General features: G+C 31.6%; 2 protein-coding genes across 4 annotated transcripts in view; one reads left to right on the forward strand and one right to left on the reverse strand.

Moving 5' to 3' along the window:
- The window catches only part of LOC117237055 (protein cycle), a 95,076-nt gene extending 76,017 nt beyond the window's left edge, over positions 1 to 19,059 (forward strand). For 2 of the 3 annotated variants that reach the window (XM_033500656.1, XM_033500655.1), the window contains exons 8-15: positions 1,171 to 1,353; positions 8,245 to 8,485; positions 10,625 to 10,763; positions 12,295 to 12,413; positions 12,507 to 12,589; positions 13,880 to 14,040; positions 15,553 to 15,700; positions 16,225 to 19,059. In XM_033500656.1, coding sequence (XP_033356547.1) covers positions 1,171 to 1,353; positions 8,245 to 8,485; positions 10,625 to 10,763; positions 12,295 to 12,413; positions 12,507 to 12,589; positions 13,880 to 14,040; positions 15,553 to 15,700; positions 16,225 to 16,409 — 1,259 coding nt within the window. In that variant the 3' untranslated portion in view covers positions 16,410 to 19,059. Of the gene's footprint in view, positions 1 to 1,170; positions 1,354 to 8,244; positions 8,486 to 10,624; positions 10,764 to 12,294; positions 12,414 to 12,506; positions 12,590 to 12,696; positions 12,837 to 13,879; positions 14,041 to 15,552; positions 15,701 to 16,224 lie in introns of those variants that run through there. The other variant, XM_033500657.1, reaches the window with a different exon arrangement.
- Positions 19,060 to 19,566: 507 nt separating this feature from the next.
- On the reverse strand, positions 19,567 to 22,699 carry LOC117237058 (uncharacterized protein MAL13P1.304). The gene is given in 5 exon segments (XM_033500664.1): positions 19,567 to 20,262; positions 20,264 to 21,701; positions 21,784 to 21,979; positions 22,049 to 22,191; positions 22,353 to 22,699. Coding segments are annotated over 5 exon segments (2,010 nt in total). The 5' UTR covers positions 22,544 to 22,699; the 3' UTR covers positions 19,567 to 20,220.
- Between the last annotated feature and the right edge of the window lie 418 nt (positions 22,700 to 23,117).

A 23,117-nucleotide genomic window follows, 5' to 3' on the forward strand; every position in this document is an offset into this window, starting at 1 on the left:
TTTATAGGAAAATTATGTAGAACATAGCAATAGAACATAGTAATGAAAAGAATTAAAGTTTAAATAATAATAAATAATAATTAACACGCACATTAAAACAAAACATATTAATACAAAACTAAAGTTATATTCGCAAAATTTTACATGATGAGCGTTGTAAGCTTAAAATTTGGAAACACTATAGACAATCCCCCTAACACCAGCCCTAACCCAACCCACCTAAGCCACATCTTTTGTCCTTTTGGGTGTCGATTAATATGCATTTACCTATCGACTTAATATTTGCTTATATGAATCACGTCTTCGAACTTTACATTTCTTCCTTTTGTCAAGGCCGATTTAGCTACAAGTATGCGACACGCATCATGCACACGTAACATTTCCCCTCGGGAAATTATGCGAAGAACTTGATATTTGCACGCGTCAATACTGTCGCGAATAGAAAAAGGAAACGAAAGCAGCTTTACATTTTTGAAAACGGATTTTATCATTCTCTGTAACACAGTCATCGAAATTTTGATATGACTATATTCAAAAATATAATGTTTCACAGAATTTAAATAAAATACTAACAGATACGTGTTCGTTATCGCATCTTCGTTTGAATAGAATTAATTTTTCCTTTATACAGTCTTCTTTAATTTCTTTTATGCATTTTGCTCATAAAAACAGGTATATGTTTTCCTTCGTGAAATTGACTAAACTGAAGAAAATGTGGAAATCTGTTTTTGAGTAACTTGAAAACACGAATGCAATAAAATTATTTGGAAAGATAAAATCATTACCTGAAAAAATTTTAATTGAGCGAGACACGAAGTAAATACCTAAATCGCTAATTTTAACTCTTTGGCAGGATGATAAAATAACGAGGAATTCAGAATGAACGATATAGAAAATAATTATTTCTTTGCCAGTCAAAATTTCTAGCATTTCTAAGATCAGATACGATAAGCACGCATCTTCAGTTTCTTATAGAAAATAAATATTAGTATTCGCGTCATGCGTAATGGCATTTGAAATGTGAAATTGTATAATACTATGTTTCACGATTGCCTTTTTTTATCTTTCTCAAACTATTTTCTAAACTTGCCTTTTGAACAAAGTACAATATTAGACAAATGAATTAGCATTAAAGAATAATATATTCAAGTTTGTTTAACATTGTTTTAGCGATGTTACCGGTGAAAACTGATGTGCCTCAGGGTGTATCAAGATTATGTCCTGGTGCACGAAGATCTTTTTTCTGTAGAATGAAACGAAAAGTCGAAGGGGTTCGTTGCAGTGAATTACAAGTGAAAGAGGAGACTGATACTGCTGGCGGATGTCATCGACGAAAAAAGCAACAAAATGTCGGTAAGTATTTATGCATTATAAGGCGTTGTAAAATAATTAGATTACAATTACTAAATGTATATTCTTTTTTGCAATTAATCAGAAATATATCGGGGGACTTGTGCAAAATTTACTTTGTCCTTCATCAAAGTAAAATGATAATTATACGTGCCAACTTATTTCTTACACTTCAATCCAATTTTATACTACATTGTATATTTACTTTATTTTATTTTCATTTATAAACATGGTAAGATATGTTTCTATTTACATGTACATATATTTATACACTGAAAATTGATAACTCTGGAAGTAAAAGATACGACCACAACAATTTTGAAAAATCTATTCGTACAGAATTGTGTACATATACTTCTAGTAATTTTAACAAGAGGATATTTTATTCTTTTACATAAAAAAGAATGAAATATAAATAAAATCACAACTGTTAAAGATATGTATTGCTGTGAAAGAATGTTAAAAACATATCAGTGAAATATGTACAGTATCGCTAGTCCTTTGTCATCAGTCCTCAAGATCTTACGACTTGAATATTTGCCGCGTGATTTATCAAAGGCGAGAAGTAGACACTATTTCAAAGACGGGTAAAAGAGTCGCTTTACATACCTTCTCCTTTCATTCTTTTTCACTGCTTTATATTTTTAGCCATATACAAATATGTATTCTACTTTTCAAGATTAAGAAATTATGAATTATGTAAAATAAATTAGAAGTATAATAAGTGTAATAGCCAGGAAAACAGAAAGAATGCTGTTTCTTTAGTTTCTTTAGTTAAAGAAACAGCGTTTATATGAAAATACCTTATGTTCTCTTTAAGGATTCTTTCTGTTTTCCTGGCTATTACACTTATTATACTTCTAATTTATTTTACATAATTCTTAATTTCTTTAGTTAAATAGTTATTTAAGTTCTTCTATTCCTTTAACTACAATATTTATAAATACATATCATTCGTGTTCTTTATACAATTTTTCAAGAAATGTATTTCATTATACAATCTATAGTGAATACAAATTTTCCATATATCCCATAATCCCATATACGAGATCATAAACTCTATATATTCTGTAATAAAAATTGTTTCTTTCTGTCAGTTATAGCACAGTAGAAGTAAGATTATATACTTGTAACTAAGTGAATTGATGATAATTTTAGATATTTAAGAATTTCTATCATATTATTACTGTTTGCAAGGCGGATCTTCTGTTTTTCGTATTCTGGTTTAACACTAATTAAAAATGATACAAGCATCCATATTATTATGATTAATACTAAAAATAGAAGTTTTGTCTTAGAATTTAACAGTTGTTGCGATATCTCTTGTCAAGTTTTCGTTTTACATAATACCTTAATTTACTACTCATGATTAGTTGACTGTGCACATCTATTTTCATTTTTAAAACAGGTTTTTTAATTGCCGAGTGACTTTACTTTTGAAATACATCTACAATTAAAATTAAAAAGGCTGACTTCATTAAATATCATAAACTAGTTTTGCTGTAAACAATTAGATGCCATTAACCATTTGCATACAAACAACTAAAATTCAAGTCTGTCAAAGTAATTATTTATAACTATAGCTAATTCTTTGTAAAAATGATAACAAAGGTATGTTTTAGACTATAAATTGAAAAAAGAGATCGTAAAATTACAATAAATAAATAGTTGCTTCATGTTCGTAGAAACTTTCAGGCCATTTTCTCAAAGATGTTATAATGAATGAGGAAGCTATTTGAATAAATACAATCGTAGGAAGATTGACTAAAGAATGTCGTCGTTTTAATGATTCAAATAAACTATCGCGCTATCACTATCCACTCTCCGCGACTTCTGTTTCTTTGAATTTGAGGTGTAAGTGTTGTCCGTGTTGATTGTAACTGCTGGCTGTAGATATCGCTGCTGGAGTACTGCAATTTTTCTTCTAATTTATATGCGTGGAAGAAAAATAGGACACGGGCGCCAGGATTCGAACCTGAGTCCCGAACATTCGTAACCTAAGGCGCTAACCACTGTGTTTTTTTTAAATAATGTTTATTACACCAAGATACATTTTAATACATTTGGGTATTCACAATAAACTATGAATTTTGGTAAGATGTGTTAGGCAAAGGTACCGATACGCGTAGCCATGCTATGTTATGTGTCGGCGTTTTACATTTTTTGTATTTTAATATAATCTTTGGATTTAAGCCGCTGGGGAGCGGAGCTTTTATGCGATTTTGTTTTTAGTTGATTTTTTCTGTCCTGAAAACTTGGTCGCAAAACAGGACGCTTCGGTAGTCTACTTTTTGGGTGCTGTGTAACTTTGTGGAGGGGTGGAATGAGAAGGAGGGGGAAGGGGAGGGGGAGGGGATGTTAAATAGGTTTATTTACATAATTTACAATATTTACAATGTTTACACCTGTGTTATACGGTGGCAGAATTGAGTTCTGTCGGTTTAATGGTTTTCTCTCTTATTTTATTATGGATTCGGTATCCACCAATATTTTTTTGTGTTTTTTCTGTGCTTGTCTTTAGTGTCTTTCAGAGGAAGAGCCATGTTGTATCTCCACCTAGTGTCTACTGTCTGTCCATTTAAGTTTTCTTCGTAGAGTATAGTTTTGATCCCTATTTTTCTTTTTATGTGATAGGTTATTGGGATATTATTTTGATCTTGGAAGTAGTTTTTTTCGTCTAGGTATAGGAAATCTTCTGGGGGGGATGAAGCCTGTTGTCAGTATGTTTTTGTAATATGCGTCGTTTGGAAATAAGCAACTGAAGATTAAGCTGTTTTCTTTTATCTTTGCAGCTTACGCGAAGTGGTTTCTTATTAGTTTTAAGATGTGACAGTCTATGCGGTGAACGTTGGCTAGGTCGTAGATTCTTTTGTTTTTTTACCTATTTTTTGAATCCGCTGTGTTCGCATCTGTAAGTACTCAAGCAAGCTCTGATGCATTTTCTTTCGAATATGCGAATTTTTTCCATTTGGGAGGCTGACATGTTGTACCAGATTGGGCAGCCGTAGGTTATGATTGGTCTGATTAGTGCTTGGTAGCATGGTATTTTTATTTTGCTGTTGAGATGTTTGGAGTAGAATAGTTTTTTTGTTTTCCAGAATGCTTTATTGGCCTTAGAAAGTTGAATTTCGGTGTGCTGCTTGTAGTTTAATTTGTAGTCTATATTTACTCCTAGGTATTTTACGCAGTTTTTGTGTGGTATGAGTGCCCCTTTGTTTGTTTTTTCTCTTAGTTGGAATTTTTTGCAGTATTCTCTTTCTATTAGGCCGATTTCACTTGACTTGGGTCTAAACAGTATGGTTTCGCATTTGCTTGTGTTGATTTTTAGTTTCCATGTGTGGTAGTAATCGTTAATTTTCTCAAAAAGTTTTTGGAGTTCCGTTTTTATTGTTTTGGTTTTGCGGCCTGTTACGTAGATGATTAGGTCATCTGCGAAGGCTATAGAGCGTTTATGGCTGGATGTATTGAGATTAAAAAAGTTAGTAAGTCACTATTGTAAATACTGAAAAGTAACGGAGAATTTACTGTACCCTGTTGTAGGCCGTTTTTATGGAGAATTTTTTGCTTGATGTGTGTGGACCTTCGATCATTACGAATGTTCTGCTTGTGATCATGTCCCAGACTATTTTAATTAGGTATTTAGGAAAGTTTTTCTTGATCAATTTGTATATGAGACCTGGGATCCAGACTGTATCGAAAGCTTTTTCGAGATCTATTAAGCAGGCGGTTACTCGTTGTTTTGCGTTTAACGCCCAGCAGATGTCCGACGTAAGTTTGTTTATTGCGTGAACTGTGGAGTGTTTGTGTCGGAAGCCAAATTGATTTTCTGGGATTACGTCATTTTTTGTGCAGAAGAAGGTTAGGGGGTTGTTTATGATTATTTCAAATACTTTGCTTATGTTGGGGAGGAGACTTATGGGTCGTAGGTTTGCGGGTGATGAGCCGTCTTTATCTTTTTTTGTAATAGCTATCAATTTGGCTTTTTCCCATTTTCTGGGGAAATATGAGTTGTTTAGTGCATTGTTGAAGAGTACTGTGTAGTACCATTATATTTTGTTCGGTAGGCGCTTGAGTAAAATGATTGGGATGCCGTCGAAGCCGGAGGATTTTTTGTTGTTTAGTTTGGAGAAGATTTTGTTTAGTTGATTGTAATTTGTGAAGTAGTTTATTTCTGGTTCTGGTTGCTTGGGGTTGTCTGCGGTGTTTTTGTTTGAGAATGTGCAGACTGTTTTGTTTGCGCTAACCACTGTGCTACCGTCGTCCGGTGCTAGTTAGTGTCGAGTGACGGTATTTGTTGTCAAGTGCCACCACAGTACCCCCTTACCAGTGATAACGTTTCTTCTTTGCGTGATAAAGCGTCAGCCGATTATTGTCAAGCCCGTGTAGATGTTGCGCGTTGTCTTCGATGTGGCGGTGGATACCTGTCGTACGGTGCGGAGCGTTCCGCGTACGGTCGTAGGCCTCTGTTCCTCTTTTCTAGTATGACGTGTGCAATGGCTACATAACTCCTGGCTTGGTCATCGTCTCGTATCCTGTCACCTGCTTGCGTGGGTCTACGAGCAACCCGTAATGGCTCAGAAAATCAACACCGATGATAGGCGTTTGCACATCGGCCACTACAAAACGCCATTTGAGAGCTTGGCGTAGCGATAAATTGAGGGAAACTGTAACGGTACCGTATGTCGCGATCCGCGTTCCGTTGACCGCGAACAGTTCGTAGTCGGTTTTGTTCGTATGTCCGCAGATCTTACTGCGCGGATAAACACAAGTGTCAGCACTGGTGTCCACTAAATACGAGATTTTCGTTCGTATGTCTTTAACGAGAATGCGGCGTGTCTTTAAGCCGTCGGCGTTCGGCGCGTTTACGGACGGCTGGTCGCATTTTCCTGTTTCCACTTACACGGGGATCGACACCTTCTCGCACGTTCGCGGAATACTTCGTGATAATAACACAGGCCGGAATCATGCGTCCTTTCTCGCAACCTGGAACAGCTCCGACTTCTTGATCGCCGGTGTCGACGCGGACGGTGGTTAATGTTCATCGCACTCACCTTGGCCCTTAATTAGTTTATCTGGTCGTTAAACGTATTAAAAAAAAAGCGCGAACCAGGGAGCTTCAGCGGGTTCCACGTGCGCCGGGTGGTCCGCTATCGTTGCTACCTGCGAAGTACCTCCTTTGAACTCCTCCGCGATGAGGGCATTTGATCGCTTCAGTTTGTGTATGTCGAAATCGTCGACAGTGGCGAGTATGCGCCTGATGCGGACGAGGACCGATTTCTCCACAACGATTGGACTCATCTGGTGTGGAGGGGCTGGTTCCTCAATTGATGGTAAAATTGGGACGGTTTTCTATCGCCCATTTCCTCACTTCCACCAACTTTTTTTACGCCATCGCTATCATCCGAGTCCGTAAGAATGCGAAATCAGTTCATTTTTTAATTTCGTATACCGTCCGTATTGGCTGGCGGGTCCGTCATAACGCTCCTCTAACCTGCTGGAGGAGCTGACCGGTCGAGGCTAGTTGCGTTTCCAACAATGCAAACCAAACATGTTGGAGGGTTGCAGCGGAACCATTGTAACCGCGACCACTACTTACCCGCCGTAGCCTTAACATCGTCTTTCGTAGATCACCATCCATGCTGGTTGTTGTTTTCCATCACGTCGGGGTCACCACCAGTTTGAGGTGTAAGTGTGTCCGTGTTGATTGTAACTGCTGGCTGTAGAGAATGTCGCTGCTGGCGCACTGCTCTATTTTTCTTCTAATTTAGATGCGTGGAAGAAAAATCGGACATGCGCGTCGGGATTCGAACCTGGATCCCGAACGTTGGTAACCTAAGGCGCTAACCACTGCGCTGCCGTCGCCCGGTGCTAATTAGTGTCAAGTGGCGGTATTTGTTGTCGAGTACCGCCACAAATTTATACATAACGTTCAGCTTTTCCCAGCTTGTGTTTTTCATATTTTCTGTGGGTATAAGTAAGAAAGGAATATAACTTATATAAATAAGACAAATATTCAGAAATTATAACAAAAATAAAAAGGACAATATTTCATAGTACGAGGCATCTATTGCGAATTTATTATTAATATACATGCTGAATTAGTACGAAACAATTGATTATTGATTTACTAAAACAAAACAAATTACAATTAATACAAGCTTTATAGAGTAATAAGTTCGACTTTTTACCGTTGTCAACTTTATGAATGTGAACGTTAAACATTTTGAAAGGGGGTGTTAATAACTGCTGATTACATTAATTATATTGCATGGTAATAGTAATTATTCCTCTCGTATTCGGTATTCTTTTTGTAACCTTTTAATAAAGCTTCAAACGACCTATGTTTATATAATATATTTTCCTCCTTCATAACCACAGATCATATGTTTAATCAAATAAAGTAAAAAACATCTTGTATATGCCGTTCATCCTTCATTCTTCATAGGAATAATATGCAACTAAGTTTTCAATCTCAAGAAAAGAATTATATATTAATAAGAATAAATTTTCTATCAATCTCATGAATCTTTATAAATATTAAGAGAATTCAATCTCTTAAGGAAAATGAATTGTCAATTTTACATAACTTTATGTCAGTTTGTTCTATTAGTCCTTTGAAAATCGTTTTTCGCTAATCATTAAAATTAGAAACACATGAAACACATCTCTTTGAATGTTTTTGTGCAAAGAACTATCTGCTAAAATTGAGAATTAATTTTACCAGAAACAAAAATATCTACCATTTAGTTAGTTAATAAATTATGAGGATGCAATGCTGCGTGTACGTAACACTAAATATCAAAGGAAGATACAGCTGAAAATCGTACAAACTAATAATATTGTATACCGTATATAATAATTCCAATAAATGAATCCTGTCGCATATTTTTACAGATTGGAAATATTGTGTAATACAATGTACTGGATATCTGAAGTCCTGGGCGCCTGCAAAAATCGACCTCGAAGAACACGAAGGTGACGGAGATGGAGAAGCTTGTAATCTGTCGTGTTTAGTAGCAGTTGGTCGGTTACAGTCAACGTTACCTACATCTTTGCCTAAAAAGCCACGTTTGAGACCGATAAAGTTTGTCTCGCGACACGCGATGGATGGCAAATTCCTCTTCGTCGACCAGAGGTAAATGATAATAAATATTTCAACGATAATTCTTATATGTGTACTTCAGAACACTTAAAGTATAACACTTAATTTCTTGGAAAATAATTGATGTACTTTTTATCCAATTTTTATCCAATTTTTATATATATTGTATTTAAATTTTGTTTCTTTTCTCTGGTTTTAATGCTGTTTCAACATCGAAAATCGTTAGCAACACTATTTAAAATTATAATTTTTAGTACTGTTTTGTTTCGGATAGAAATTGACCGAGACTTATTAAATTTTCGTCTGCATTTAAATATACTGTTCATATTGCTTGACAAATTCACTCGTTAACTGCTCTTCTTGCAGCGTTGTACATTTTACACTCCAACATGTAATTGGTATATTGCATTTTTATTTTCAATATTGAATTTATCAACCAACTTATTTCACATTTATACGTCATATGTATGAGCATTCCAACCTATATATCGCTTCTAAATACGACTTATAAAATATTATTTGCCTATAATATGAATATTGTTTGGGATTTACGCTATAAACATGATTTGATAAATATAACTATTACATAATTAACTTTTCTGTTCATTGATAGTATTAAAAACGCAATTTTCTTCGCATATTACTCAAAGATATCAATAATTCAACAAAAAGAAGATTTATATTCCTTTTAAATTTGTACGTATTCTAAAATCACACTTACAAATAGAAAGAATTCTAAAATATGTAACAAATATTGTTTCATATTTATCTAAATTGATTGCTTCACACTAATTTCAAGTTTCTTTCGTCAATGTACTTTCTTAATTAAAACTTTACGATAAGATTTTATAAACTTATATGTACAGGGTGTATGAAAAGTGTAAAAGCTATCGTGGCGTGATTCTGTACACCAGGATGGTTGGAGATTTGTAAAAAGAAATTTGTAAGGATTATTAAAACTTTAACATCTTTTTCCGAGAAAAGAAGTCATCTGCGACTCGTGATTTCTTCGAGACTTTTGCTCTTCGCGATGAATAGAATACACTGCATTTAAAAAATGTTGACCTTGAAAATCATGCTCAAGATTAATTTGGCATCAGACTCTTTTTTACAAATCTCCACCGATCCAGAGGTGTAGAATTAAGCGAATGATGATTTTTAAACTTACTTTTTATACACTCTGTTATACATACGTACATATACCAGGTTTATTAACAATAACATCTAGACTGCGGATTTGTATACGATAGTTGAAAATTGTAAGGTACAAAAATGCATACAATCTACATAATATATAAAAATATTATACAAGGTGGTTGGTAACTGGTGGTACAAGCGGAAAGAGGGTGATTCTACGCGGAAAAAGAAGTCGAAAATATAGAATAACAATTTTTTTTTTTAATTTTTCTATCGAGACAACGATCTACAGTGACATCCGTTATAACAAGACGTGATAAAGTGCACGCGTACCGAGCGAAAATTCAAAGTCGATTTTCTCGAAAACAAAGCCCCAAACGAAAAATTTTTATTCTATATTTTCGACTTCTTTTTTCGCGTAGAATCACCCCCTTCCGCTTGTACCACCAGTTACCAACCACTCTGTATATGAAATATCTAGTGTAACACTTATTATAAGATCTAATTAGTAAGATACTTATATACCTAGACTCAACTTAAAAAATTATATTCATCAAAATATGAATTTGCATAGGTATCCACAGTCTAATACTAACAATATAATAAGATTCCATTTATCAGAACCCCATTTACTAGAAATCCATTTACTGGTACAAGATTTTAATTACCAAGTTAAATTAATTCCTGCAGATTGAATTAGCTTATTTGAATGGGAAAATCAGTAAATTATGTATCTAATACGTTTCTGTACATAATTACAATGGTTGTAAGCATTGGCACATCATTGTATTTATTATAACATCTACATACCGATTAATTTAGTCCAAATGCATTAAATTTCTCATCACGTAGTAGTATCTATGACTACAAAAATTTATTGCTTAGTAGAACCTATAGAAAATAGAAAAACGTTTCTTGGAGAATAAGGGTGTTTGCTCTCCCATGGGTTCAGATAAATAGAGTTATACTATATTGCAATAATAATAATGATTTAAAGTTTAAACGATCCTAATGATAAATAAGAAACGTTCGCAGGGCTACTTTAGTGTTAGGTTTCCTACCACAAGAGCTACTTGGTACGAGTATGTACGAATATTATCATCACGATGATATCCCTCATCTAGCGGAATCTCATAAAGCTGCTCTTCAAGCATCCGAGTGCGCCACCACGCAAGTAAGTCACCACATTCATGTAACTCTTTCCTATCTGAGTCTTTTGCAATGATAATGATCGCTATTTGAAATTTTAATTTCCGTTACGTTATCGATGCAGTCGTTATTCCCCGTTACATGCATTCCCAATTGCTACAACTGGATATTTACTCTTCCATCTGCTAATAAATTTTAAATAAAACACTTAAAGCCAATTGTAGGCGACGTTTGATAAAGCTAATAATTAGACTGAGAATTTCTATGCATTTCCGTGAAATTTAGACATCCAAAAATATGTGTTGAATGAATCAAATCTCTACTTAGGCTTCCATTTTTTTATTTGGGTTTCATAAAAATATAGATTCTTATAAAACTTTACAGTTCACTAATTATGCATCTAATATATATATTGGGCCAGAATAAGGCATATAATCGCAAAAATTGAAATGAAACAAACATTTAGTAAAAATAAATATTAAATGTAAAATGTTTCTTGCATAGTCAAGATTCTATTAATTCTTGTTAATCATATAGAAAAATGATCACAAAATGTTTTAGACGATATACTACAACAAATTATATTTTGAAACAATATCTCCATATATTAGTAAACTATTATACAGGGAGGTTGGTAACTGGTGGTACAAGCTGAAAGGAGGTGATTCTACACGAAAAAAGAAGTCAAAAATATAGAACAAAAATTTTTTTTTTTTAATTTTTCCATAAAAACAACGGTCTACAGTGAGATCCGTTATAACGTACCGCACGCGTACCGAGCGAAAATTCAAAGTCGATTTTCTCGAAAACAAAGCCCCAAACGAAAAATTTTTATTCTATATTTTCGACTTCTTTTTTCACATAGAATCACCCCCTTTCCGCTTGTACCACCAGTTACCAACCACCCTGTATATTTCTTTTTCAAAAATGATTAACTTTAAGGTTTGAATCTATCTCGAAAACAAAAAATTCTCTGTTGCCAACAATTCAGTTTTCGTAATAACAGTTACCACTGACAAAGAACACTATTTAATTGGTGATTTCTTTTTTACATGATTCCAACGAATACACTTAATGACAATTAATTTAAGATTCCATCATCGTTTGAATAGCGTTTATTGTGCGAGTTTCAAAATACATTTTCTCTTTCCTAATCATTATTTCAAATTTAGAATAAATACAATATTTGATAAAATTAAATAAAGAATCATTATCAACAATATCAAAAATAATCCTCAAACGCTATCATGGATGAAGTTACAGCTCATGTGAATTTTATTTTAATATTATCGTCTTATAACAATATTAAATATAACAAATATTAATATTATTTGTAACTGCTGTAAACAATAATGTTTCTTCTCTTTATCCATACAGTATTGAATAATAATAAAAGATTTAATTCTTCTTGTATAACTTTATTAATCGTTCAATTTAAAAAAGATTTTCTACAGTAAACTTCCATCCAAGGTAGCTTTTAAGGATTAATTATCGCATCTAAGGAGAATGTCTAAGGAGAATGAGAGTTTTGCAACAAGAACGATATTTCTGTTTAGATATACAGATTTAGGACCAAAGGTGCCAGTTTCGTGAAGCTTCAATCCGAATGGAAATCTTTCAGAAATCCATGGACCAAAGATATTGAGTACCTAATAGCAAAAAACTCCGTTACTTCGTAAGTTTTGATAGTATTGGTCTTTTATCATAATGTAATAATTCTATAACATTCGGATAAAACATTGAAATTAATGAAAATAAACGTATCTAGCTGTGACTCGCGATCGATCACAAACAGTGGAAACAGATCTGAGGATTCCAGTGTTCAAGGCAATTACGACTACTTTACACAAAGTAAGTAAAATATACATAGATACATGTATATTTGATATAATTTTACGTATATGTTTAATAAACATTTAATTCTCGATTTACACGATATATCAATTGCATGATTTCAGTCGGATATTGCTGAAAAAATATGAAAAGATTAATCGATTCAATGCAGTATTTTAGAATATATTCTCATTGATAAATACGTATATGTACATTGTGTCATCTTTCTCTAATAAAAGATGACGAAGATCATCAAAGAAAGAAACAAGCTTTAAAAACAGTTTCATGTATAAGAATTATATGTAATATATAAATAAATCGTTCACTTTACGCTGAACAATAAAATACAAAAACCTTGAAACCTATCCTTCCATGTAAATACTAATTTCGATTTACATATGAAAATAATTTATAGTGTAAATCGACGAAATACTTCACTTTTAATTCTAAATTCAATTCATAGTTCATAGCAATTACAGAGTTTCTAACTGTTTATCCTTTGATACAAAAATATTTGAACATTTACTGTAAAAAATTTTTATGAATAAATTATTTGCGTTATATAAACTATATAAATATAAAAAATATATATATAAAATAACAAGGCACAGTTATCATAATTACATTAACAAAATTTGGAACCAGTTTGAGAATATGTATATGAAAGTTACAAGATACCTATTGTTAATATGCACTTGGTAAAAAGAACATAGCATTAATAGTTACTTTAAACACATAATTAATGGCAAAAGTGGTTCTATTAGATATTAAAACCGTTTGAATAATTTTGTAACCTTTGGGAAGTGTATGTTTGCAAGAAATATCTTGTAACTTCCACGTATATTTTCATATTTGATTTGTACTCCACTAATGTGGACATAATAGTCGTATCAGGTTGTATGCTATACAAACTCTTAGACAATGTCCCTATGAATGTTCAAATACTTTCGAAAACCGTTATATCTAAATTGGGGATATTTATGCATCTTTTTATGAACAGAACTGAAGAAATGGAACCTATACAAAGAATTATTTTATCTATTAATTGAATAACAAGTACTAGATTTTGAATATTTCATATATTATTCCATATAATGTAAAGTAATGAAGTGTATGTTTGCGCTTTTAAATATCCCATAAATGCGTGAACATCCGCAGTCTATTCATAACGAATGGATCCAACTGCATTTACTAGTACAAAGTAAAAAATTGTTGTAATTTTTGTAATTTCACTAACTGTTAGTACGTTATTGTTCTGTTATTGTTTCTGCTATTTTATAGTCTTAATATTTCAAAAAATAATTTTAGGTAACGGCGGATTAGAGAGATTGATCTCGAGTCACGTAGAGGTAAGTAAAATCGGAAGGCAAATAGCTGAAGAAGTTTTGGATCTTCAAAGACGCGGTGAGGATTCTTCTTCCGGTAGCAGTCCCGGACCAGGACCGGAACCTGCTTTGTTAAGCACCGAGGTAGTTATAGCCACAGAAATTGCACCCTCGATTTCTTTGTCATTTAGAAAATGATTATTAACAGAAAACCAGCGTATAGTAAAAGCAATACATATGTATATAATGTATGTAACATACATTATTTAATATTCTATCTCTCTATCTTTGCTTATTCTATCTTTGCAGTCATTTTGTTATCCGCAATCATACCTTAAATGACAAAGTTATCATCGATATCTGCCAGAGTATATAGCCGTATTGAATTTTGTTTACTACAATCTTAAAAGAACGAAAATGAATTTAATTAGAACCTATTTGATATGAAATAGTAATATTAGGAGTATGAATTGGTCTCGAGGGATTTTTTTGACTAAAAGGTTTATTATTTATTTAAAGAAAATCAATGGAGTTACATTAATCAAAATATTTTCCTCCGTTTTCTACAACTTTTGCCCATCTTGCAACTAATGAATACTGCGATGATAGAACGGTTTAGTTTTCGGATTGATCTATTCATTTACAAATTTTACACTTCTTCGAGATTTGAGAAGTGTGTACTTTCTAGTACGTGCTGCAATGACTGGAAAAGATGGTAGTCCGATGGATCCAGGTCTAGAGGATATGCGAGTTGTGGAAGGACTTCCCATTCGAGCTGCAACAACGTTTGTTTCACTGTTATTGCAACATGTGGCCGTGCATTGTCACGCAACAGAATGACTTTGCGTCGTTTATTTGATATTTGTGGACATTCTTGGCTTAAAGTACGCTCAAGTTATACAGTTATTGTCGATAACGATCCTCAGTAACAGCTTCGCTCAGTTTCATAGCTCGTAGTCCACACCTTCTTGGTCTCACCAAATAAAGAGTATTACTTTTCGACTGAGAAATTTATAAATTCCCTTTTGCTGCTTTTAAAATTCGATTGTTTGCGCGTCTGTTACTTCTAACATACTAGACATCAAACATAAATATCAACACTTTGCCACATTGTAATTTGAAACCTACAACTAAAGCACATTCTTGTTAGTGCCCAAAACTAATTCACACTCCTAATATAATACTAATATTTTATATAATATGTACAATAATAGAAGCGTAAATCAAATCGATTTAATAAAGTAATTAAATAAGAATATTCTAAAATAATACACTTTCATTTATAGAACATTTCCTTGTATACCTTAGACATAAGCGAAATATCGACTGTATTCGGAGTTGCAATAGAAATAATGTTCAAATATACTGTGCATTGTGCTATATTTCTATCTAGATCTCAAGGATATTTAATAATATTTTTATTTTAATCTATAGAACTTAAATTTTTACACGGGGAAGAATTTTTATAAATCGAGTAATTCTATTTTGAATACATATACATATAACAGCTAAGCGATAATATCATCTGTGTAAGAACAGCTAAATTAAAATAAATTTAATTTAATACGTTTCAACATTAATTGTCCATTTTGTAATATTTTAATAAACAATATTTGATGATGATGTTTTTCTACAATATTTTCTTTTCGTTACAAGACACAGATCACTACCACCGCATCGCCAGAGAGAGTGCAAGACATGACGCAGTCAACCAGAGGCAGCAACAACAGCAGCAGTAATCCTACGCCAACATACAACCACATAGCAAACAACTTGCAGCTGAACAGCATCGCGAACGACCAAGGTCATAGCTATTACTGTCTCTAAGGAGTCGTTTTCTTGGTGTGTAGTGTAATTGCCGGATTTACCAAAAAAAAAAGATCAGGTCGCTCAGAGAAAAGATCAAAAATTTGATCGATCGTCCTCAAACGCGAAACAATGGTTTTCTCTGAGCGAAATTGGGTGAGGGGCGTTCGTTCTGATACCTCAAGAATTTTCATATTGAACGTAGTATTTAATAGAAATTTTTAATCCTTAATTTCTTTCAAAATGAATTAGTTTTATTGCGAATACTTTACTTCGTTATACATCTCACCACTAAGGGCTATTTTGTATTTTAAAACAATTTCGATAAAAGAAAACAAGAATGGTAAAACGATGTTAGCATTAGTGATCTTCCAAAGGTTCGAACATACAGCAATCGAACCTTCAGTATAGTACTCATATTTTTAGCATAGCGTTATAATTTCAATAGTAGCGTGCACAGCAACACCGCGCGAACTATTTTGAATGATCGTGGCGTATAACATAATATCCACCTCGTTTTAGGAGCGTCACCAGACGAAGATATGATGGACATGATCGGTGGTACGACGATTAACGAATCACCGAACCCAGTGCCATCTGATGGCAACGACGAAGCAGCAATGGCCGTGATAATGAGCCTCCTAGAGGCGGACGCAGGTTTAGGTGGTCCCGTGGACTTTTCTGGTTTACCCTGGCCGCTTCCATAGTACATACGTTTTAATTGAGTCGTATTTCCAAGTGTCCAATGAAGATACCTTACGCCAACTGTTTTACAGAAACTAGAAGTGTGTGTACATATGATATCAAGTGAGGATCAAGATGACGTTCTTTCGTTTCGTTGTTTTATTTTCATCGTGCTTGAGTACTTGATCAAACTTCACCAGCTGTGTCCATGTTTCAACCATCCGGAAACTAGTGCACGAACATCACTACAAATCTTTTTTGATCGATGTTTTGAAACAATTAAAATAGATATTCTTGGTGCTGAGATGGTGCTGTTTAGAAAACGCGTCAAATCGTTGTACGTTTTAGTTTTATAGACATATCATTTCTGTGATCAAAAAAATGGAATATCGAACGTACAGAACGATTATAATCTACTACTAAGTTGAAATGAATGTCTACGTTCATTTTGAAAACGAGTAAACAGAGACTGATCCAGAATTTCTTTAGCTATGGTCGTCAAACGATTATGAAGCATTGTAAACAAGGATAATTCAGAATAATTCGTACATAGAGTTATAGCCATCTGAGAATCAAATCAATATTTTTTTATCACTTAAATAGATCATTAAATGGCTTTTTTCGTAATTTTATAATTAAACGTTTGCTGTTTTTGTACAAGATTAAATACGATTTAAATATTGTAAGAATGTTATTTTTATCTCAATATTTTAGTTCAATTTATTGTTAATTAACTAGTTGTTTAGAGATGTCAATTTCGAATTTTTCGCTCAGGAGCTTCGCGCGATTATATTAGGTCTCCTACCTCAATTTGTATTTCATCCTAATCCACTGATTTATTTCCGTCTATTCTTCATCTCCATCAAAAGTAATACCCAGGATCATTCGGTGGCTCTTATCCTCTAAACTTCATCGAAACTATGATAGATAGAGGGGAACATTTATTAATCATTTATTAAGAATATTATTTAAGCAGTTTATAAAGGACCAATCTATGACTTTAACATCACGGTAGTTTAATTCTTTTAAAATTATACTTCCTATAATAATATTTTCAATTTATTATTACGAAATAATTAAATTAATTTCTATACAAACGTAAAAATCTTTTCTTGTTGCATAAGTATCAGAAGTATATACAAAAAATACATAACTTTATTAAAAAGAAGAATAAGAGTGACTGAATCTACAATAAAATCATCGCACATAGGATAGTCTTTCCTTCAAACGACGCATCTTGTATTTAATGAATTGTTTTACATAGTTTCGAAGACATTTAGAAGACAATAGACAGTGATATCGTACATCGATTATTGCTTCAAGAATCAATTACATAGATATTTATATGTATATAATATATTCATTGTACACTGTCCGTTTCGTAAGGCGAGCAGTTAAGTTAATACTGTACATAAATACATGTATCTGAAATCTTTTTCACAGTAATCAGTATAAATGTTTTATCGTGCCACTGCATACAGATCAACGGAGCATCTTTCAATTATTGAACGCATCGGATGAAATTTAGATAGTTCCGGCGAACACCAGGGAACGAACGCTGGCAGGCGTTAAGGTCCAAGTTCCTGTTCGTTGTTTTAGCGACAAATTAACGTTGCGTGTATATATGTATTCTCACAGAACGCGTGATATATGACGCAAAGCGTACCTAATTAAATTATAAGAAACCGCAGAATGATAACGAACGTTCCAGCAGCTACAAGCAGTGCACGTTGCAACGTGAACACACAATCTCTTCACATGTCATATGTTGTTTTAAGAGGGCATACAACAATGATACGAATCAGGTATATAGGGATTAGAACCTCGTCAGCGTATACTGTGATGAATTATTTTGAATATACACAATATGAAATTATTTTGAATATAAAATACTCGATATCTTATGACAATACTAAAATTTTCTGGCTGGAATTTCTGAAAATTTTCTCCAACTATTTGCAAGCATTACAAGATTAAAACAAAATTCAATATTTGATTTATTATAATAAGCGAAGTTTTATTTTTAAAGATAACTAATTATTTTTTATCCTTACACAGTGATGAAAAATGAATTTCTGAAAACTATAAAAATACAGTTAAGAAACATTTTTGAATATCACATTCTGTAATGCTCTTGAATGTATTTCGACCGTTCATTATTCCATATTACAATTTTATTATAAAAGTAGATGTTAAAATCTTCCTTTGAACAGATCTCATTCCTATGAGCTTCTTTTTCAATTATATTTTTCTTTCAGAACTTGATTGTGAACTTGATTTGCATTTTTTATAAACATTTCGACGTAAATTTTTCACGTAAATATTGGCCATACCGTTTCTTATATTTTTGTGCAAAAACCAGGAAGATAAGAATATTCTTATGCCGAAAGATGAAACTGATGAAATTATTTCACGATGCAGCTAGGTGAACCGATCGAATAAAAACAATAATTTACGTATGTTATATAAGAATAATGTACATAAAGCGTGTATATGTAAATAAATATATATCATCAAACAATATAGTATAAATGGTACTTTAAAAATAAATGTTAATATGTAAGGACAAAATATTTGATCACACCATTAAGCGTAGGAAAATGCTTGAAAGTTGTAATTGTTTTTATATAAAATTTTTCATTGTAAATTTTCCGAAATAAACAGATTACTGCTTTTACAAAAATTCCTTGATATAAGTGAGGAATAAAAAAAAGTTTCAAACAATCAAATTACCAGTACCTTCTTTTATATGTTTAAATGACTCATTTAAAAAATAAGGTATGGGCATTGCATAAAAGTGTCTAATTTATATGTATTTCTATCATCATATGACATAACGTACAAGGAAAATGCTAAAACACAACTTGCATTGAACTCCATACGTATGAAGATACTAATAATTTTATTAGTTATTTATTTCGCGAAAACTTTCTGTTTCATAATAAATTTATTATCCTAATTTTTTATATATTTTATGAAGGAAAAGAGCATCATACGTGTATAAATTACATTAATATTTTCTAAAAACAAAGTTGTGGTTATATTTTTTTATAAGCTGGTGATTACTTTGAGATTAAAATTCAATTCCCTGATATCTTTCAAAATTTAGTACGCAACAAGAATTAAAATTTGCAACAATTGTGATGTAAAATAATAAATCTGTATGTACTAATAAACATATTTTTATATTTCTTAATATTCTCTGTTACAATATTCACTCTTGCACATTCTCTTAAACCTATAAGGTATATACTACAAAAATCTATTCACGTATTTATTTAAAGTAGTTTTGTAAATTTTACATTCTTATGGTTTACAATTTTATCATCATATCACTTACAAATTACATTTGTACTCCAATTTTCCAAAATATGATATATGGCAAAATAATAATATATTTATTGAGCCATAAAGTCTTATTGCAACATGATACATTATAAATAAATGAAATTTACTCATATAAGAAAAGAATGAAATATACAGGTTAAAATTCATGGAATAAAAAAATAATCTATCAGTAACATGTACAAAATATGTTCAATATGGTCACTGCTAGCATAGCAAAATAAAATTCATATATATACATATATATTCTTGTAAATATGTCATATTGTATGTTTGTTATAACCTTTTTTATGTACGTATATGTGACTTTAAGTATGTCTTTCTTAAAAAAAGAAAGATAAAATGAAATTATGTGTTACAGTTTAATTTTTAGTAATTATATATGTATTCTCTTATCTTCCTAACTATCTGAAAACCTCTCGGTTTTAATTTTAACATTCCTAAAGTCAAACTCAGACTCATTACCTGATTCAAATTCCCTAGATTTATTTAGTTGTTTATGTAATGATCGCTTACTATGTTTTTTCTTTTTTTCGGTATTTTGAAGATTAGCATCATTGTTGTCAATATCCGATCCATCAATTACTACAAATTTCTCCGTTTTTACTTTTCCGCTGTGTATCTCTTTATCTACTTCTTTCTTTTTCGAACGTTTTATGTTACTTCTATTATTATCATCACTCAAGTTGACACTATGTTTTTTCCTAGGTGAACTAGTCGTTGCTTTTACATCTTGTTCTGAATAGACGTCTTCATGTATATCATCATTATTATTCAAATTTTCCACTTTAATTGCAGTTTCTTCAAATCCATATTCTATTTTAATTACGTCTTCAGATTCGGGTTCTACTTTAATTGTGCTTGTATCTATAATAACATTCTTCGAATGTTTTTTCCGTTTCTTTTTAATAGCATTATTTTTATCTTCTTCTACATCATAAGTAGAACTAAATGTGTTTAAGTCAGGATCCTTTTCTGACATTTTATTTATTTCTACATAATCTTCGTCTTGGGTGTTTTCAGATTCACTAATAATTTTCTCTTTCTTAATTTTTATATTTTGAAACACAACTTCAGAATCTAAAATATTAGATCTTTTTATTGAGACTTGGTCACTTTCAGAGGTTTCCAACTTTAAAGAATTTCTATGTTTCTTAAATTGCTTCTTTGGGGAATCTTGTGCATCATCGCTTACTTCATGTGTGTATTTATCATTCGATTCTTCCATTTTTATTTTCTTTGAATTTCTTTTATTTATACTCCTTGAACTTACTATGCATTTATCTGCATTCAAATCAGCTAAGGAAGTATCACTATCATCTAAACTCTTTCTTTTCATAGATTTTCTCTCTAGCTTGGGCTTATTTTCAGGTATAATTTCAATATCACTTCCAATCACTACATTATGTTCGACCTTAATTTTCATGATATCATCCTTAGATTCTAAAATAGATTTATTTGATATTTTGCTAGGTAAATGTTGTGCAGGCTCTTCATCATTATCTTCATTTATCCAACTTTGAGAATGTTGAACTCTGGATCTTTTCTTAACTTTACTTTTTAAATTAATAGATTCTAATTCTTCATTTTCCATTAATTTACTATTTAAGGAAAGATTATTTGTATAGTGATCATGTACAGTTTCTACCTTGATCGATTTAGGTTTAGATTCATTTAATTCTTTAAACTCTTTATCATGTTTCTTATCTTTCTTCTTCTTTTCACTGTATGTGATTGATTCTTCATGTTTTAATTTCTTTTCTGATTTTTTCCATTGGACAGTTTCTTTCTTTACTTCTGCTACATCTTCATCAGTGGTATTTTCAGAATCAGTTGCAAAAAATGTATGATTTTTAGTATGCTTAACATTTTTTTCCAAAACCTGATTATTATTTTGAATAGTATTCTCAGAAGATAATCTTTTGTTACTAATGCTTTTTAGCATTAATCTACAACCACGTAAATAATCACTGAAATAAGAAAGTTTTGAATGTATAAAAACAAATGAAAAGAATTTAAAGCCTAAACAAAATAAAATTTAGATATACTTACTCTGCATTTAAGACACCACGAATAAAAGGTAATTTACTACTAAAATCAAGAAGTGTTATTACAAATCTTGCTTCTTGCCCAATTTCAAGATTATCACCTGGCCAATTTTCTTCGTCATCTGGTTTTGGAATTGATACATTAAATGCTTTATGTACGAGAATCCCAATGTGATCTAGCCCCTTTTTATTCACTATTCCTACAAACCCTATGTTCATTAATAACAACTAGACAATTTAAGAACTATGCTATGATAAAATAGTTTTACCTTTCAATGTACATCCAACTTCTGGTCTAAATATATAGAAGTCTGCTTCAGTATCAACATGAATAAAACATGTATCATAAAATATTTCTCCCAAAGGTGTTAATAATTTAGGGTTTTTATAAGCCAATAAAAATCCTTTCAAGCTGTAATAAATATAATTTTGAAAAAAATATTTCTAGCATCAGAATATAAACATAACCAAAAAATATATTTGCTTTTTATATTTAATTTAAATAGATACTGTTGAATAAAGATTTGTATAAAGAATGTATCTTATTACAATTAATGAAAATTATATACATACTCAGGATCGTAGGAATTCAAATTCGAACTTAAAATTTCATTTAACGCGGTATTTAAGTTCGTTAAGTGAAATGGATGTAAACCAATATGTTTCTTAAATTTCTCAAAATAAACGCAAGAATCTTCATCTTCTATAAGGCCCGTAAGTTCCAAAACGGACCATGTAATTCCGGTATACGCTTTAAATTTCATATTAACTGATTAATATAATAAATATATTAATCTTAGTCTCCCGCTCAAAATCACATGCATTAATACAAAAAACGTAATGAGGTTAAACCAGTGTTTTGCCGGTTCTATAGATTATTGACAATATTCACATTTCCCAAGACACGATCTTGCCTAAAATTTTTATTTAAATATGGAATAAAATTTAATATTTGATTATTCAGAGCATAAAATTGTAGTATAATTATTTTCTTAGGAAAGTAAAAACATCTTTTTTACAAAAGAAAATAAAAATTTAGTATTACATTATGATATCTATAATTCATATTAATTTCAAAATTATTGTCTCATAAAATGCTGAAGAAAACTTGAAATTAGAATATTGATTATCTATATTAAGAAACTACGAGAATTATTTTCTTTACAATATATTGATGTATGATACTTATATCAGCTTATACATGCTATACTTATAATATACTGATATGTAATGCAATTTAATTTGACTATATCCATAGAAAATTAGAAATTTCTAAAATATAAATTTTCTTAAAATAGATTAGCCAAATAATTCTATATATTTATATATATCTAATTT

Source organism: Bombus vosnesenskii, unplaced genomic scaffold, assembly GCF_011952255.1.
Source record: "Bombus vosnesenskii isolate JDL3184/JDL3185 unplaced genomic scaffold, Bvos_JDL3184-5_v1.1 scf7180000013355, whole genome shotgun sequence".
Classification (NCBI taxonomy): domain Eukaryota; kingdom Metazoa; phylum Arthropoda; class Insecta; order Hymenoptera; family Apidae; genus Bombus; species Bombus vosnesenskii.